The following is a 20,208-nucleotide window of genomic DNA, read 5'->3' on the forward strand; positions in this document are numbered from 1 at the left end:
ACTCCCAGAAGAAATACTTTCCAATAGCTTTTTTGTGGCTTTTTACTTTTTATAATGTGACCAAAAAAATAATTTCAGGAGATGCGTTAAAAACCCATGTGGGGCTCTGTGACATCATGTTCATCAGGAAGCAAACGAGACGCCAGTTTCTGTTCTTTACCTTTCTCACAGTGAGGCCCGTAGAATCCATCAGGACACTCACAGACTCTTCTTTCATTACAAAAGCCTCCGTTTCGACACCCTCCTGGGCACTCAGCTGCACCAAAGAGAAACAAGGTATTTGGGTACCCTTGGAATCATGATGGGTCACAGCCAATGTGATATATTAGTGATCATTTTTATTTTAGTGTACCATCACCATGATTGATTGAGTGCCCAGATACTTTTACTTCATTCTCCGTACACCACTTGGATTTCTCTAAATCTTTAAGATTTTGCCTCTTGCAATCCTGCTTCCAACGGTAGGGGCTCTTGGACAAAGGTAAAGCAAATTTTATCCTGCCTTCATCCCTACCTATCAACCTACCTTAAATTCACACTGTAGAAGAATGATGCTATTGCCCTCAAGAGTCACTTTTAGAGAATGGCATGAATTTTTTGGTACATTTTAAGAGCACTGACAGGCTCCAGAGCTTAAATTTTGTATGGAAAACAGATGGAAAAGAAGTCAGACTTCCATGCTTAATGGACACCCAGGGCACTACAGGGAGGTGCTGAGTGAGCGTTGGTCCAGAGGGACACTGGAGTGATAGTGACATCCTGTCCTCCTTAGACGTGATTGGCACCAAGTTTTTGGCCTGGGTATGGCTAGTGTTGCCTTTGACAGGTGAAAAGTGCTGGTAATGACTGGCACTTACACTGAAGAAACGGGAAGAAAAAAGGGGAAAAATACCACTGGAGACTCTCAAATGTATTATAAAAGCAGGTAAAAGGGAGGGCATTTTGAATGGGTATCGGAGTTGCTAAAATTGTTAAGTGACGTCAAAACCAGAGAAAAATCTGTCTTAGTACTGTCACTGGACCCTGTGTTTCCCATCCTCCCTCCTATTAGTGTGGTTATAATTATCAAAAAAAAAGTGGAACAAATTTTTTGTCATAATCACACCTGGAATCCTTTTGAGCCTCTTGAGTCAATGCTTACCTTGCTGACATGTTTTAAAGAAGATAGCATTTTGAGGTGTCTGGAGGATGGTGTTGCCTTCAGAATTCATTACAATCACATTCACTTCAAATGCTGCCACCCCATCTTGTTTCCCAAGACATGGGAAACCAACTTGGACGACTAAAAGAAAAAGAGGAAAAGAGTATCGGGAAACAGATGATTCCAGTTTTACAGAAATCTTGGGAACAGACACAAAGAACAAAGCAAATGTTCACATTTTCGTGACTTTCTTGTAACCTTACTGGAGTACGGACTGTATTTTGATCATCTGGGTATTCTTCACATAACTCGTGTACTATGCTGGGTGGAGAAAGGACGGATGACACTCATTAAATTGTACTCCACTAACGCAGAACTGGGGAATATTTTGTTGACAGTCTGAGCTTGTATTATCTTTGAAAAAGCAAAATATTTTCTCCAGAAATTAAGGGTGCAAAAAGGAAGCATAAATTTATTAATTAGGGAGAAGAATTTTGTGGGCACCTTTGTCATCGAAAAAGAGCTAGATTTCATAATCCATTAAAAAAGTTCCGTCAATGATACCCCCTAGTTTATTTTTAGGCTGTGTGATTGAAAGTCACAAATTATCTTCTTTGAACATTTTCTACAACTCAGATGAGACTCCAATCATTGGATGGAGTTAATGAAGTTCATATTTTCTTAGGCTAACTTGTTAATATGAAGAAGTGTTCGGTGTGATGAAATCATTTCCTGGATGGGATTTTTTTTTTTTTTTTTTTTGGTGCTGGTGATCAAACCCAGGGCCTTGTGCTTGCAAAGCAAGCACTCTACCGACTGAGCTATCTCCCCAGCCCCCTGGATGGGCTTTTAATGAATGGTTCCTAATAAGGAGCCACTTCTTCCTTATGGGTCTGTTGATCACTGGGCATGTGTAGGTGCTGACAACCGAGCTACAAAGCAGGGAGTGGAAAACAAAAACACTGCTGTGCACAGATGTGAGGAGGCCAGCAGTTGTGGAATAAGCACAAGTCATTGGGTGAAATTGGGCAAATCAGACATGAGTATTGGCTGAGAGACTGACTATGCAAATTTCCAGGATCCACTGGGTATCCTAACATCCACTGGAAATGACTGATCCAGCTGATCCACTAGACTCTAGGTCTTCCCTAGGAATAAGAAGAAATATTGCCAGTAGGTACACAGGTGAGATTTTGCTTCTTTTTGCTTCTGTGTGGCAGGTATGGTTATGACCATGCTTGGGCAAATCATACAAAACCAAGACAAATTCTCTCCCTTTAGAGGGAACATAAACCTTCCTCCAGGGTTTATAAGAACTGAGCTGGAAATTGGTCTGCACCAATTGGTATGACACAAGCTGGTCATACAATCTTTGCAGTGTACTCGATAATCGAAAACCCTCTGAAGACTTTGGCATTGTGAGTGCCCTTCACTGTCTCATTCCCAAAGCAACACAGATTTCCAGTTCCTGAGTCTTGAGAATTGAGCCTTGCAAATAATTGAGTATATGATGAAAAGGAAATACAGACATTTTAACAGAAGTAAGAAGAGAGAGAAAAATAAAAATTGTGCCCAAAGTTCTAAAGTAAAATTGTATCCATTGAAAACCTTGGTTAAAGGAAATCCTACATGTGACAATGCCCATTTACAAAAATAAAAGAAACAAAAACAAAATAAGCTACTAATAGAGATTTCTATTTCAGAAGGAAATAAAGGAGTCAATAAATAATTTAAATTTTTTTTTTTTTTTTTTTTTTGGTTTTCCAACTCATTTACACTAACCAGTTAGGAAGCTTTACCCTCTTTTGAATTTTCTGCATGCATCAGCAAATCAATAATTGCTCTGAGCTGTAAAAAGATGGAAGAACACAAAAGGATACTTAAGGACAGAGCTTGTAGAATCTTTCTCACCACAAACTTTCCTGCCATCATCCAAATTTTTCTGGATTCCAGGTATATCTTTTTCATGGTCCTTATTCAGCCTCCAATTTGCAGCCCACCAGATTCTTTTAAAAAGCCACCTGAATTTTATTTTGGGTTTCAGAATCTTGGTGTGGAAGAGAAGATGCTTGTACAGAAACTCATCTCATTTCTCCTTGTCAGCATAGTCAAACTTCAAAACATATCTTTGATGTCAAATATCAATAAAATTTCTTATTAGGTGTATGGGAAATAAATAAAAATTAGTAGTTCCTCTACATCTTCAGATATGCTCAAAGCAGACCATTTACAAATCTGGTTAAATTGTAACTACATTCAGATGTTTTCAGATGTTGTCAGGGAACATCTAGAGGGTTTGAAGTGCTTGCTTGAAAGTGTGTGGTTGCTAACATTGCCTCTATGTCAATGAAAATAAAAAACATGCTCAGAGAATTCCCTGCCTTTGCAGGGATGCTAAAAAATATGGCTGTGTGGGTGGGGTTGTGGCTCAGTGGTAGAGAACTTGCCTAGCCCATGTGAGGCACTGGGTTCGATCCTCAACACCACATAAACAAATAGACAAATAAAATAAATTTATAAAAAATGACTTTATGACTTAAAAAAAATAAGGCTGTGCATAATCCCAGGGAAGAAAAACAAGGATGCAAAATAAAATAGAATGTTCAATGAAGAAAATACATCATAAGTCATTTTCATTAGGGTTTTCAAGGTTAACCATTCCCTTTTCTGACTAAATACAAATTATAGAGTCTATCTATTCCAGAAATATTTATTGAATGTCTGCTATGTGCCAGTCATTATTCTATGCTCTGAAAATACTTCAGTGAACAAAACAAAATTTAAAAGCTCCTTGTGGAGTTTAAGTTTCAGCTATCTAATTTGAAGATAATAGCAAAATATTTCAATCACTTGAAAAGTTAGAAAAGTAAAGTGGAAATTGAAATGCGTTTAAAGACACAAACTTAAATTAGAATTAAAAGTGGTGGCAATGTTTGTTTTGGGTCTCTAACTACTGCATTCTTTGATTATAATCTCTTTGATAATCTCTCTTCCTCTAACTTTCTTATTACTGAATTTCCTATATTTTAATTTTACAATAGGTACATAAAGGTCAACTGGGAATACTGCCTAATGTTTAAAACAAAGATCAGGTAAAAATTGCTTCTGCTATAACCCACCGATTTTGGGTAGTTTAAATTCTTTGTGACCAAGTTTTCCTCAGTCAGTCATAATATTAATAATAAAAGAAGTTTTGGAAAATTTATGTGAAAAGTTCTTTTATTTGAATAAAGAAAAGTGTAAAAGTGTCTTTCATTTAAAAAGTCTTATCAAAGCATTTTACAGCTGGGTGCAGTGGCCTATAATCCCAATGACTAGAGAGGCTAAGGCAGGAGGATTGCAAATTCAAAGCTATCCTCAACAATTGAGCAAGGCCCTAAACAAGTTAGCAAGACCCTGTCTCAAAATAAAAAAAATAAAAAAGGGCTGGGGGTGTAGCTAAGTAGTTAAGCACTTTACACATACAGCATAGTTATACCAGATTGTGCCTAATGTGGAAAAACAGCCTTTTATGTTTTTAAATAGAAAAACTGTAAGCAATTTTGGCAGATAACGAAAGATGTAGTACTTTCATCTTCTAAGTAAACCAAAAGAAATGATATCCCTCAGAATTTTTTTCCTAATCTAAAATCATATCCAGTTACTACTAGTATTAACATGAAGTATATGAAATACTTTTCTTCTTCCTTATTTATTTATTTATTTATTTATTTACTTTTGTAGTGCTGGGGATTGAACCCAGGGCCTTGTGCTTGCAAGGCAAGCACTCTACCAACTGAGCTATATCCCCAGTCCACTATTTATTTATTTTTGGTACCAGGGCACTTAACTACTGAGCCATATCCCCAACCTTTTAAAATTTTTATTTTATTTTTTTTTTAAATTTTGAAACAGGGTCTCACTATGCTGCTCAGGGCCTTGCTAAGCTGCAGAGGCTGGCTTTGAACTTGCGATCCTCCTGCCTCAGTCTCCAGAGCTTTTGGGATTACAGGCATGTGCTAGTGCACCCAGCTCTTCCTTTATCTTTTAAAGATCCAACACATTCCAGGCCTTAAATCTTTGTTTATCTTATTTATGTAGAATAATTCCAAACGTAGTAAAAATTAAACACATTAAAAATCCTACCAGCTCAAGTGGAAAAGTGTTATTTATACATATTTATCTCTTCTGATACAGGAGGTATGTAAACATAGTTGTGATCTGAACCCTAATATGGAAAGATTTGAAAAGAACCAGGAAATAAACTTTAGAAGTTAGGAGGTATCTCGTCGATGAGTTTCAATGAACTCATTTTTAAGGCAAAAACAAAAGTAAAAAAGACGTGTAAATTATAGTAATTACACTTGCCCATATTTCAGTTGTAAAACATAAAATGGAAATTTTCTTTTCTGTTGTAGAAACTCTGCTTGCCCTCCTTTTGGCTTACATAAATTTGATGCATAAGAAAGGTTAGGTAATAAGAATTACAAGTATGTCTTCAAAGTTCTGAAAGAATTTCATTTTAAAAGAAAACAAAACAAAATTAGACTTTGTTAGCTTCATCTCTATTAATTGCCTTTTGTGAACCCTGTATGCTGCCCAGACTGTATTTCTCTGTTCCTCAAATATGTGGTACATGTCCACAGTGCGCTGCCTACATACCCAGCTGCCTGAGATATTCTTTCTCTTCTTTTCTGCCCAGGGTCTGCCTACTCAACTTTCAAAATGAAATAGCATTTGCTCTCTGTAGTCTTTCCAAACACCTCCTGCCTGAATAATTTTACTTACATATTTCATGAATACCTCTATATAAAACTTCAGTGTAGTACAAAGATTTCATTATGGTCTGTGGCTCTACTAAAGATGAAATTTTCAAAGGCAAGGACCATATCTAATTTTTATTTATTTTCTATAATCTTAGCCCCTAGCCTATTGTTTGTCCCAAACAAGTCACTGACAGAACCAATATAGGTTATGGGAGACACACTCCTTATGTACTCAGGCACACACACCACTCACACGCACAGAGACAGAAATTTACCATTGATGTTGGAAGGTACAGAGAACAAAATATTAGCAGCATGTATCTGAAAAGAAGCATACACCCAGAAGAAAGGCATCAAAGGCAGAAAAAGCATAGGCACTTTACTTCCAAGGGGAAAAAAAAAATGGAAAGTCATGTTGTGCTTTGCAACAGGCAAATGAGTACTGAACCACTTTTACTAAAGTAAATGAAATTAGCCAGATGTTGGGAATTCCAAGGCAGTCTAGGTTGTATGATCTAAACTGAATGAATTAAAAGAATTTAGGCAAACTAAAGCAGATTAAATTTAGCTCACATGGCATTCGAGTACACAATGATGTACAATTGGTTGCACATAAACTGTTATTTGGAAGTAAGTACAGTCGTATTCTGATTGAATACCTCTTCCACATGAGATGGGCACCGTGCTCATACTGCCTCAAACTTCAGTCATTTGAGCATGCCTAGTAAGGGAAGAGGTGAGAGGCAGGCGAGAGCTGGGTCTCAACACTGCAGGATTATAAACTACTCCATGGTTAGAATTTATCCAACATAAATGTCCATCAGTTCTTCAAGTTGCCCTGACAGCCATTCATTGTCTCAGCAAATACTGATCATCTACTCTGGGCTACACATTCTGCTAAGAACAGGGGCCACCAAGGAGACAGTCCCTCCAACATTAACGCACTGGATTCCTGAAAGTTGTAGTTGAGAAACACCACTTGCTCTGTGGGTTTCATGTTGTGACAGAGACAGTGTTCAAAGAGGCAAAGCCCTGGCTTTATGGAAACTGTTTTTTGTTATACAACTCAGTAATTTTACTGAACTACCCTGCAGTTTGTATTTCCTGTTTTTGTTCTTTTCAGATGCCAGAAGGCAGGCACTTCATAATTGTTAAAGATCAAGAGTTTTCTTTCTTTCTTTCTTTCCTTTTTTTTTTTTTTTTTTTTCAATGCAATGTTCAGGCATATAAGAGTCTGTGGGATAAAAGAACTGCTTAGCAGCTTGGGGGTATAAAATAGCCCAGTGGAATAATGAATGCTACCTGGATGCTTAAGAGCAAAGACACACTGATTTGGTTACTTTTTAATAATTCAACATACCTTCGCCTCTCCTACTGTGGTGACTGAGCTAATGAGACTAATGAATAGCTACCCTGCGATCATCTAAAATTCCCATAAACTTCTTGCACCTGCATTTTTTGCAAACAAATCCTACATGTTCTTCTAAAAAAAGTGCATGTGTGTGCACACACCCAGGTGAGCACATCATCTGGTCCCAGAAGAAAGCTTAATCTCATCTTGCTCCAAGTATCATCCACTTTTTCTTCTAAATTTTATTATTTTTAATGAGTCTACATTTTCAGAATTATTAGAAATTGCCGTGTTTTTTTTTTTGTTTGTTTTTGCTACTGGGGATTGAACCCAGGGGTGCTTTACCACTGAGTCACATCCCCAGTCTTTTTTATATTGTATTTAGAGACAGGGTCTCACTGAGTTGCTTAGGACCTTGCTGAGTTACTGAGGTTGGCTTTGAGCTCATGATCCTCCTGCCTCAGCCTCCTGAGCTGGAATTGATGTTTAATATAAACATGAGCTATTAAAACATTCTCACATCATGTTCAATGTGGAGAAGTAGAATTTTGGACTTTTTTTAACTAGGTTAAAAGCACTTAATTAGAAATCCAAAGATGCAAGATTTATTGGTAGCTTATCAGATATAACTGTAATTTAATTAATTCATTTTAATAGGTTGCATTGATCTTCAGTTCCTTTAATAATCAGAAAAAGACAAAGAAAAATTTCAAAAATACAAATTGGAAATTGAGAGACATGCCATACATTTATTTTACTCCTAGCTCCTTGAAAAAAAGGTCAAAAATTATGATTAAGAAAAATTTTATATAAAATTATCTTTGACTAAAAAGGAATACCATGTGACAATGTAGGAGGCTAAGTAATGATCATATTCCAAGAACTTGGGGACTGGAGTGTCTTTCTTGTCTCCATGATGTAATAAAGCCCCATCAATGCCCTCTGAGTAGAATTGTGATATCCACACCTCTGGAATAGGATGTCTATGTCCTTGGGGTTACAAATGTCAGGCGAATAAATCTTCAGAACACAAGCACTCATTCCTTCATGCAGAATTCCAAATCCATCTAGATGGTAAATCCCCTGGGAAGGCTGCCAGTCACTCCAGCATTGAGATGATCAGAGAGAACTAAATTCATACTTTTCCTGACTACATTCATGATGGCACTTATGCCAGAAAACTAGAGAAACTATTTAGTTCTCAGCTCTTACAACACTGGAATGCAGCAATGCAGATCCACTGGGAAGGACAGATCACAGCAACCTGAAAACATCCTTTGGAAAGGTGCCTGATTTCTGGGTCTTTATAGACTTAGCTCCTAAAGCGACTTTCATTTGATGTCTGACAAAACTATTCTAATGTTCTTATAGAAGAATAAGATTAAAATTTTCTTCTAAAAAAAGGTTTATTACCAAGTTGCAACTATTACAATACTAAAATAAACAGTAAGCTATAACTAAGTTCTATGTGTAGAAGACCTTAAAGTGAACAAAGGCACATATCATGAATCAGAAAAGCTGATGATCCAAAAATAAATCTGGGTGAGAGCCCTGCTTCATGCTATTGACAAACTAAATTTTTATAAAATAACAGAAGCATGTGTCAGGTATCACTTTATTGCTTCCTGGACTAGGAATTAAAAACTTGCAAAAGAAAATATACTTTTGGCAACACGGAATTTGATCCCTCCCTCCAAAAAATAAAATTAAAAAATATAAATGACAATTTGAAAAAGTTTGTTAAAGACAATCTATATATGACAAGCTTTGCCAACCAAGTAAGAGCATCATTATTCTAATATAAAAATAAGCCTGATACATAGGTATCTTGTATTGTCTACTAGATTCAAGTAAGTATGTCCTATCTCAGAAATTTTTTAAATAGTCAAATTAAAAGTATGCTGTGAAAAAACTTCTTTTCACTTTCTAAATCAGCAAAATGGTTAACATGATTAATGACCTATATTGATGAGATCACAGTAAGCCAGGCACTCTGTCACACTGTTAGCCACGGTACCAATAGGTACAACTTTATGGAAAGTAATAATTGCATTGTGGCAATTTAAGAGCCTTTTAAAAAGTTCATGGTTCATGTCCTTTGACACAATAATTCTACTTCTAAGAATCTATTTGAACAAAATAATGAGATAAGCACCAAGATTTTGGTGTACACATTAATCTAACAATTACTTTCTGTGTGCCTGCTCTCTGCTGGGTCTCACGCTAAGTACCATGGTAAATAATGCAAATAGGGCTCCTGCCCTTTTGGAAGTTACCATCTATTACTTTTAAAAGTATGTTTATTGTGATATTTCTAGCATGCAAACTCTAAAAACAATCTCATTAGTAAATAATAAGGGAACTGTCAAATTATGGTATATCTGCAAAATAGAATATTGTAATGGACACTTTAATGACTTATAAGAACATCAAAAAAGAACTTTTGAAAAAATTTATAAATGAATGGAGTCACCATTTGACCCAGCTATCCCACTCCTTGGTCTATACCCAAAGGACTTAAAATCAGCACACTACAGTGACACAGCCCACATCAATGTTTATAGCACCTCAATTCACAATAGCTACATTGTGGAATCAACCTATATGTCCTTCAATAGATAAATGGATAAAGAAACTGTGGTATATATACACAATGGAATATTATTCCGTCATAAAGAAGAATAAAATTATGGCATTTGCAGGTAAATGCCATAATCTCATGAGGAATTATCTCATGCTGAGATAAGCCAATCCCAAGAATAAAATTATGGCATTTGCAGGTAAATGCCATAATCTCATGAGGAATTATCTCATGCTGAGATAAGCCAATCCCCAAAATCCAAAAGTTAAATGATTTCTCTGACAAGTGGATGATGATACATAATGGAGAGAAGGGAGGAGGTAAGGGAAGAATGGAGGAAGAATGGATTGTGTAGAGGGAAATGAGGGGTGAAGAGGAGTGGAGGAAAGATAATGAAATGAGACAAACATCATTACCTTATGTACATACACGATTACACAAATGTGACTCTACTCGTGTACAACCAGAGGAATGAAAAGTTGTACCCCACTTGTGTATAATGAATCAAAAAATAAAAATATGTATATATAAAAATGTATAAATGACATGGGAAAATGCTTATGATAAAATGTTAAAAGGAAAAAATCATGATGTAAAACCATATATTTCTATAATTATACAAAAATATACATTAATTAAATAAGACTAGAAGGAAATACAAAATGTGTTCACATGCATGATCTCCATCTCTTTCTAAAAATCTGAAATCCTGGGTTTTATTCTCAACTCCACTATTTATTACTAATATTTGAATTTGGGAAAGTCAGTTAAACCTCATAGGTATTCATTTCCTAATTTATAAAATGAAGCTATAATTCTGGTCTTAAAGTACTCAGATTAGAGAATGCATGAGTGGGTATCACATAAGATGAAAAACTGAAAACAAATATTATAAACTATTATTTTCTTAGTAAAGAAGGATGATGGAATCTGAATCCCTTTTTTCCACTTTTCCTTGTCTCTTCTTTCATTCAAATTCCTATTTAGTACCATGCAAACTTTCTGGAAGGTGCCTCCAGTCATTTACTTTGAATTTTTGCCACATTATGTGTAGTACATGAAACCATACTTACTGGCTGAATGACTCTCACCAGGTGTGTTTATTTTCTTAGTTCTTCCTTCCTTTTTGTTGTCAATCTGGAGTTGTTTATGAGCTCGGTATGGGCTGAGACTATTTTGAGGTTTTAGGAAACTATAAAACCATCATTTCTTCACTCTCATCCTAATCCTCAGCCTGAACAATCACAGTCGGGTTGATCTGAACTCAAGCTCTCTTCAGGACCTTCCCTCTGATGGATGACATTCGGGTTCTGAATATTACTCTCATCACCATTACATTTTAAGTGTAAAGTTTTCTCCAAGGCAAAGATCACCCACCTGATGCCTTGTGAGGCACTGTTCCCAGCAGAGGGACATTGACAGTTGGATCTGCCATGATGCCTTTATCCAGGGAACGTAAGGACAGGAATTCATAGAAGTATTCTGCCTACAACAAAAGGTAATGACGGTGAGAAGCGTGGAAACCAGAGAGAGTGAGAAGGCACTTCCAACACATTATTCATCTCATGGAAGGGTGATCATTGTCCCCATGTGAGCTCTGGAGCCGCTGACATCTAAGATGCTGTACAGACATAACTCACTCTCTGTGTTTTGTAGCTACCAAATTTGACCCTGTGTTTGGAAAGATGATTTATTTAAAACATTGAGAATGTTCATCTAGAACATCCACAAAAGATGGTCTTTTAACAGTCTTATTTTGTTGCTGTCTATTGAAAGAATTGAGGGGAAAATGCTCTTAAGGAAATAAGTGATGTCAAAACAACTATTGGTTCACCCTTAGAAAATCCATTTCAGCTTTTTGGGTCAGTTTTTAATTCTTTTAAAATCTGAAATGTGTCTTTAAAAATATTTTTAGTTGTAGATGGGCACAATACCTTTATTTTATTTATTTATTTTTATGTGGTGCTGAGGATCAAACCCAGTGCCTCACATGTGCTAGACAAACGCTCTACCATCAAGCCACAATCCCAGCCCTAAGCAACAACCCCAGTCCCTGAAATGCGTCTTTTGATCAGAATCTGTAGATCTGTAATACAGGGATAAGGAAAACAGCAACCTATTGGCAAAAGAAGATGTTAAAGGTCAAAATTAATGATCTTGCTGTTAACATTTCTTTTCCTCTTTCATTCCCCTGAGAAGTTTATATTTAAAGTCTCAGTTTAATTATAGAGCAAAAAGCCTGAAAATGCAAAAAAAAAAAAAAAAACCACCAATACAATATGACAAGCCATAAAACTTTATGATGTAAATATTTTCATTTTGCCATTAAGTCGCTAGTTGAGACTCACAAGACTATGAATGATGAAGGTAGTGATACATAATCTCACTACAGAGCTTTGATGCTTAAATGATTCTAAATCCTTTTATTAAAAGGGTTTGTACTGGAGACAACATGTTCTTGCTTAGGAACAGAACAATCAATCAAGAAGACAAATATCATCATGACAGGCAAGTTGAGTGGTTCTGCAGTCATCTATACAGATATCCAGAATTTGGATGGGTTAATTAAAGTAATTAATTACATAAACACAGGCTAAAAGAAGGTTTAAAAGGAACAGGATCTTTCCTACATACCGTATAGATTTTATTTTCCAACATGGAAGATATTAAAAGATGCATGGTGGACATCCAACTGACTTTCTGCTTTAAATCATGGTATCTAAGGCAATAGGCATTAAGGACTTCATAGGAGGCTATAATAATAATAATAATAATAATGCTAAGAGGGAAATCTCAGTTGTTATGGGGATATTATCTACAACTGCACTAAACCCAAAGGAACAACGTCATTGACCAAGTCCCCCACTGCATCCCCGTCTCTGAGTTGTGGCAATGGTTCCAGAAGACACTGTGAACCATTCCCTCGGTAGTAACAGTTTCATAAATTAGTTTATTAGTTCATCCACTAGGAGGGACCTGAGGAAAAAGGGTCATAAGACAGATATGATTCCTACTCTAAGGAAAGGCAGAGATCCGAAGAAAATTTGATGATATTAATGTTGTAAGAAAAGGTAATTCAATTTGTAATAAAGTCCTTTGAAAAAGAGAATGGGTAGTATTTCTGGCCCTGCAGGAAAATTAATGCTTGAATTAAAAGTGGACTCATTTTCATGAATACAGGTGTTTTAAAAACTTCTATCAGCTGTTATTTCCCTCTCTACTAGATAATATTTATCATTTAATAATTTGCTCTAAAACACAATTTAGCTGCCACTATGAAAGAACTTAATGCGGGATGCCATTATAATTCATTACATTTGCATTATTTATATTACCAAGTACAGTAATAATAGTAACAAGAAGCAACATTAACACGACTAACACATGTGTAATAAACACTATGTGCCCAACTTCTTCTGAACATTTTATTAATGATACATGTAATAATTGTGAAAAACTGAGTAGGTAGAACACAAAAACTCTGAAACCCAAACTTCAAATACCATATATTGTTACCATTGCTACCTCGTAATCATATCTTTGAGTAGCTTTGTCTCATTATAAATTAAATCTACCTTTCTATGGATGACACTTTTAAATTACATTTATAAAAACTAAGATAATTCAATAAGAAATCTGATTTTAGTTAAAAATTATTAATAAGAAAAAGAATTAAATAGAATTAATTTAAATAGAATTAAAACAATTAAATAGAATTAATAGTTGTTGGGTTTTTATTCCTTTTCTCTCTTTTTCAGATTTTCTATATGTGGTTTTACACCTTTTATAGTGAAATTAATGCATTTATTTAAAAATAAGCATTAATCATGTATCCTGCTATTAAGTCTGCATAGTTGATGATAATCACTGACTGTTTAATTCTCAACCCTTCTATTTAGGGCAGCTATGCTCATGTGACAATTTTATTTAAATCTCTCGCAGTGTGCTTCAAGATAATGATCAGATTAAAGTAGCTTCTAAATGTCTCTTTCAAAAGTTTCATATATTGATCCACAAGACACTAAGAAAAAAAAAAGTAAATAGCAAAGAGATCAGAAGAGTTGAGGAAAGGGAACAAGGGGAGGGAGGAAAAGAGAGAAGGGATAAGTAATAGAGACTGAATTAGAACAAATTATATTCTATGCTTTCGTAATTTTGTCAAAATGAATCCTAATGTAATGTATAACTAAAAAGAACCAATTAAAAAAGTTTTGGTGTTCAAAGAATTTAGAACTGAAAGAATTTCACTCAGAGCCCAGAAACATAACTTTAAGGAAACCTCAGGCCTTCATATGGTCACATAGACTAGGAAGCATTGAATCCATCATATTCAGTGTCTGAAAGTTTATCAGTAGCAGTGACATGACACTAAAACATTATGCAGCCAGGTTTAATGGATTTTTCTGGATGGTCAATACTCTAATCTTATCAATAACAAGTTTCCACAGGTTTTAGTATGTCTCTTTGGTTTCATTGAGAAGCAGTACACATCATGATTTTTCTAATGCAGTTCTAAGACTACCAAAGACTGTTCCAGGCAAAAACTGGTCAAACTGTTTCTTCTTCAGATCTTTTTTATAGCAGGAAAAATGGACATTTATTAGCTGAACTTCAGTTAGCAATAACAAAATAATTGTTAAAAAACTGAAACTCCTGAACCTTTGCATTATCAGAGGACAGAGTTAAAAACTGAGGAAATCAGGACAATGATGACCTTTTCTCATTTAGGTATTCTTCCTTGTATCTTATCAGCAAAGAGTAGTTACTGGAATAACCTTGAGTGAATTAATTGATTTATTAAAACATAAGGTCACTGGGCAGTCAATAAAAAGTAAATAGTTGTTATACAAACAATTTAAAAAATCTCTTTCCACAGTTTTCATTGGTGCTTTATAGTTGTATGTAAAGATGGAATTTGTTGTTACATGTTCATACATGCACACAATAAAACAATATAATTTGGCCAATACTCCCCCCCCCTTCCCTCTTCCTACCCGAGGGTCCCTTTGACTTTCATGAGATCCCATCCCCCACCTTTCTTTTCCTTTTTCCTCTCTAGCTTCTATATATGAGAGAAAACATACAACCCTTGACCTTCTCAGTATGACTTATTTCACTTAACATAATGGTATCAAGTTCCATCTAATTTCTTAAAAAATGACATAATTTTGTTTTTATTTATGGATGAAAAAACTTCATTGTGTATATATTTTACATTTTCTTTATCCATTTATCCATTGATGGATACCTAGGCTGGTTCCATAGTCTGGCTGTTGTGAATTGTGCTGCTGTAAACATGGGTGTGCATGTATTGCTATAGCATGCTGACTTTAATTCTTTAGGATAAATACTGAGGAGTGGTATAATTGGGTCATTATGGTGGTTCCATGCATAATCTTTTGAGGACCCTCCATATTGATTTCCATAATAGTTGTACTAATTTACAATCCCACAAAAAGTATAAAAGTGTTCCTTTTTTCCACAACTTCTCCAGCATGTATTATTGTTTGTATTCTTGGTGACTGACATTCCTAAGGGCATGAGATAAAATCTCAGTGTGGTTTTGATTTCCATTTCCTACTTGCAAATGATGTTGAACATTTTTTCATATATGTGTCGACCATTTGTATTATATTTTCTTTTTTGCTTTATATATTCTAGATCTTAATCCTCCATCCATCAATAGAGTAGCTAACAATATTTATCCTTCTTTTTTTTTTTTTTTTTTTTGGCAGTGCTGGGGATTGAACCCAGGGCCGGCTGACTGAGCTATCTCCCCAGCCCTTCTTATTAAAGATGGTAACGGGACTTGAATCTTTGAAATACATAATCCCCTTTACACTTGTTATATATTTTCTCAAAGTTTTGTCCATGTGCTGTTTTTACTGCTTCTTAAAAATTCTAACTTGAAAGCCACTTAGAAACTGACCAATCTTTTGCCTCTGATGTTCATTTGCCAATGTACAAAGATCTACCAAAACCATCAACACCATGTAAGTATTTCTATAAGTATACTATCATTGCCACAACACAGAGAATAAATACATCCTTAATTTAACTTATGGGTTTAAGCAAAAAGTCATAAAATTGGCCAATGAAATGAATGATCAATTTATACCGTATTCTAACTTCTAGACAGAACTTTCCATTTTTTACTTCCTTTATAATGAAATAAATGTTCCTAGACCCCATGTCTCCATTGGAAAAACTTATTTGGAGGCAAATAAAACCTAAATTCTAAGCCAAGGAGAACAGAAAACTAGCTTTAAAGTTTGGGAACAAGTTGTACAAATTGCAGATTTATTACTCAGATAAAAGGAACTCAGAGCATAAAATGTAGTAGAGAAGTTATATTGGAGAGGCTAAAACATCCATTAGGAAAAAGTACATTTTGTTATATTAAATGACATTTGTGGAAACTCAGGTAGAGGCAAGCAGGGTGATTATTTGGGAAATGCATGAAAAGATTGCTTTGTATTCAAACAAAGAATAGGCCTATTCAGGAGAATAATTCACTCCTAAATTAAGTTGCTGAAAAATTTTGCTGGCCTGGTTTGCCATGCAGTAAATTTTCTTTTCATGGAGAAGTATAAAAGACACCCAAATGTTATCAAGTGGAGAGTGCTGGAGGCCACTTATCTTCCTTCCAATTGACTGGGCTGAAATTAAGGTCGTTTCTTCCAGAATAGATGAAGACATCATTTAAACAGCAAAACAAGACAATCCTGAGGCCTTAGCTCTAGCGCTCTATTGTGCAGTAGACATGGAGAAAGGAAGCAGAGCATCACATTAACCACCAGGAGGAATGAAGAGATTCCAGTGTTTCTTTTCCACCTTTGAAGTTCTGAGTTCATGCTGTAGAGCTGATCCAATCAGCAGAATAACTGAAGAACCTCTCTGAGTTAAGACTCAGTCTTTCATAAAACCATGACTCTCAAATCTCCTTTAACTTCACGTATCAGGTTGTTGACCTAAGTGTTCATGGGAGGATAGTCAAACATCAAAGGTGCCATCTTTGGTCAAAGGAAATTTCAGGCATTTATAGATAGAAAAAATATATAGAAACCAGATGATTTGGAAATTTAAATAATTTTTGTTAAGTGTTTACTATTCTCTAGTCACTTCATCTAATCTCACAACTGTCTACTATTATTATACCATACAAGTGAACTCAGATTATTAGGGTACTGAGTATAAGAAGTACTAAAAGAATATAAAATAGCTTCTACACTGTATGTGGAGGGCAAGAAGAAATTTTCTAAAATAAACAACAAAGGAAAATAAGGCAATATTAAAGCCCCAGAATAAATGAATAAACATGTCTAATGCTTAAGATAATCTGATGCCTGGATATCTGGACCAAAAATTGCCAGATCTCACATTCTTCTTCAGCATTCTTCTTACCTCTCTGCAAAACTTCATCCTTCAAATTCAAAACTCATCAACTTTGGATTGTGTGATACTCTGCTGATTCTTATCCCCTTTCTTGGTTTTCCAAGAAAGGAAATTCCTCCTCTCAGCCCACAATCAGAGAAAATTACTAAGCTCTAGCCATTACTAAGCTACTGCCATATCTATATTCCAGTGATTTTACCTCTACTGACCTTCATTAGACTTCTCAGGCCTTTGTCCATCTCTCTTCATATTGTCATAACACTCAAACACTTACAGATTATCCTTTAGAGCAAGGATGTTTGTTATGGTTGTAAACCCTCAAAGGACGATGTAATTAGTCTTGGTCCCCAGGGTGGTACTGCTGTGAGATGACAGAAACAGTATGAGGTAGATCCTTGTGAAAGTCCCTTAGGTTACTGGGAAATGACTTCGAAGAAGATTGTGGGACCCTGATCTGTCTTTCTGTGTCTGCTTTTGACTCAAAATTTGAACAATCAAGCAGATGTACCTGCTCCTACAAGGTATGTGCCCTTTCCTGAAGTCCAGTCCCATGGGGCCACTCAATCTTAAACTTTATTGAGCTAAATAAGAACATTTTTCTTATAAGTTAGTTGTCTTTGTTATTTCATTGTAGTAATTCAAAGCTTATTAACACAATGTTTAACATGAACTATTCACACCCTTCTTCTAAAGTACAGACTCTTGCCTTCTGCCTGTGTGCATCTCACACTCACAGAGCCCAGTTCATTGTCTTCTAAGACCAGCTGATTTCTTTATATCTATCAACAGTAATGTTATTTTTCTAAGAACAAAGTTACTGAACTTCAAGAGTCATTTGGTTTCTTGCCTCTGTCTCATGTCTTCATAATCAGGCACCAAAATCTGATCCTTTTCCTTTTCATGTTATCTTTTGATTATGTCCTGTCCTTTCACCCCCACTGTTTCAACCCTAACCTACCCTTTACTTCTTCATATGGCATTTTTATAAAATGTTTTAAAGTAACTTCTTGCCTTTCTTATTAAAATATCTGTCATAATATAAAACAATAAATCTAATTAAAACATCACTTTGCCATGTCATAGTTTTTTCCTATTTCCTCTTATCTCTAGAATAAGGCATTTAGCTTGGTAAGTATGTCCATAGTCTGGCTTCAAGTTTTCTTTATCCCTTACTACTCCCCAACAGGGATCATCCTACAGAGCTTAGCTGGCCTGCTTGATGCCATAGCATACCTACCTCCAGTGATTTCACCTCTGCAGAACTTCACTGAACATACAGCAGCTTGGTCCTTAAACATATACCACCAAATATAATTATTCAAGTTTGTGTATGTGTATATTATATATTCTCATCTAAATTTTGGATTCCTTATGGAAAAGAATGGGATTATTTTTTTTTCCAACACATTAATGAAGTCTCACTCAACACTGTGCACAAGCAAGGGATCTGAAAAATGTGTGCTGAATGAATGAACGAATGGCCCACTGAGAAGCATCCAGAAGCATAAACCCAGTGCATTCGAGAACACATTGTTGTGATGAAATGGCATTAGCTTCTGATTCTACTGACAGGGAGAAGCTTATGATTGGCAATTGTATATTTATTTTTATGGGTCAAAAGATTCTCTCTTGCTTTGCTGTGTGGCCAGTTTCTACTGTGCACAAAGAAAATACAGAACAATTTTGGGGAAAAAAATATCAAATGAACATTGATATTTAATACAAGTCAATTTGTGTGTCATCTGTAACTGTTCTATGCTTGTTATGGGACAAAAACCTTAGAAATGAGGCTTCTAGAAAGAATGTAAGCAGATAATGTAAACAAAGTCCAGTTTAGAAACATAACTTGTCCAATGTTCTTCTAGCTCATATTCCCCACTTAAGTATCTCGTCATTTTGTATTCTATAAATTACAGTATATAGTTGCAATATTACTGTGTGATATCAACAATAGCTTTTTCCCCTTGTCTTCTTTTGTGACTAGCTTTAAGGAGAATTTTAAGAGAAAAGAAAAATCACCTTCTTATTCAGAGTAGTTATTTTATTATCTCACAGGTCTTGGCTTAAATTGGCATAGAAAAGAGCATTGCTTATGGAGAGAATATCAGTGAGCCAAGTTCTTCTGTTCTAGTAATCATTTTTATACACACTAAACCAGACCACAGCCAATGGTCTAGATTAAGGGAGTGAAGTTATTGGCATATAACAGTGACATTAAAACTTAAAGTTCAAGTACACACATCCGGGACCATGAGAGTTTTGTAAACTAAAATTGGCAGAAGATCATACAGTTTGGCTTCACAAAAATCTGAAATTTCTGAAACATTTTCCACTTTTTCCTCCTAGGGTTTGGAATCACCATTGCTCATGCAAACCAGAAACAGACCTGGCTGACAAATAGTTGGCTAGTCACTCTTTTTCAAAATTCTTACAGGCAGGGAAGCAACAGAGGGCTATATTCTCTTTTCTATTAAATAAAACCAAAAGTCAAGGTCTTTTATATTTTTGAGGGAGGGGTAAGAGTGAAGTAGAAAAACAAAGTATTGTAAGACAGAGATTTTTTTTTTCCAGTTTGTCTTAGGATTGAGAAAAGAATATAGGCATAAATATAATCTTTAAAGCATTTTTAGTTGTACTTTAAAAAGAACTACGTATGGTGGATTGCCAACATTTTGAATGGAAAGGGCAATGTAAGCAGGAGGCTTCTTCTCCCCTTTATTCCTTACCCTGCTAGGACATGCACCTTACAGTACTACTGCTCCAACTCAAGCAGTTGCAAAGTCATGAGTCAATGCCAACCTAAAATCTAGACACTGTAAGGAAGAACAGCTTGAGCAATTATGGCAGGGCAAGGTAAGGAACTAAGGGGAAAAAGTCATTACAAGTATACACCTGGTACTTTGGGGACCAGGGACAGTTCAAACAGGAGTTGTGGGAAAAGAAACAACATAAGAAGCATGGGTACACAGTTATGAGTTTCTCTGAGATTCAAGGA

The 20,208-nt window shown here is 35.5% G+C and overlaps 1 protein-coding gene across 2 annotated transcripts in view; it reads right to left on the minus strand.

The window, feature by feature from the left end:
- WIF1 (WNT inhibitory factor 1) overlaps window positions 1-20,208 on the minus strand; it is a 62,046-nt gene that overhangs the window by 16,114 nt on the left and 25,724 nt on the right. For both annotated transcript variants that reach the window (XM_079139694.1, XM_079139693.1), the window contains exons 3-5: window positions 11,196-11,304; window positions 1,142-1,282; window positions 161-256 (exon numbers count right to left, since the gene is read on the minus strand). In XM_079139694.1, coding sequence (XP_078995820.1) covers window positions 161-256; window positions 1,142-1,282; window positions 11,196-11,304 — 346 coding nt within the window. The remainder of the gene's footprint in view (window positions 1-160; window positions 257-1,141; window positions 1,283-11,195; window positions 11,305-20,208) is intronic.

Source organism: Sciurus vulgaris (assembly GCF_902686455.1).
Source record: "Sciurus vulgaris genome assembly, chromosome: 5".
NCBI lineage: Eukaryota > Metazoa > Chordata > Mammalia > Rodentia > Sciuridae > Sciurus > Sciurus vulgaris.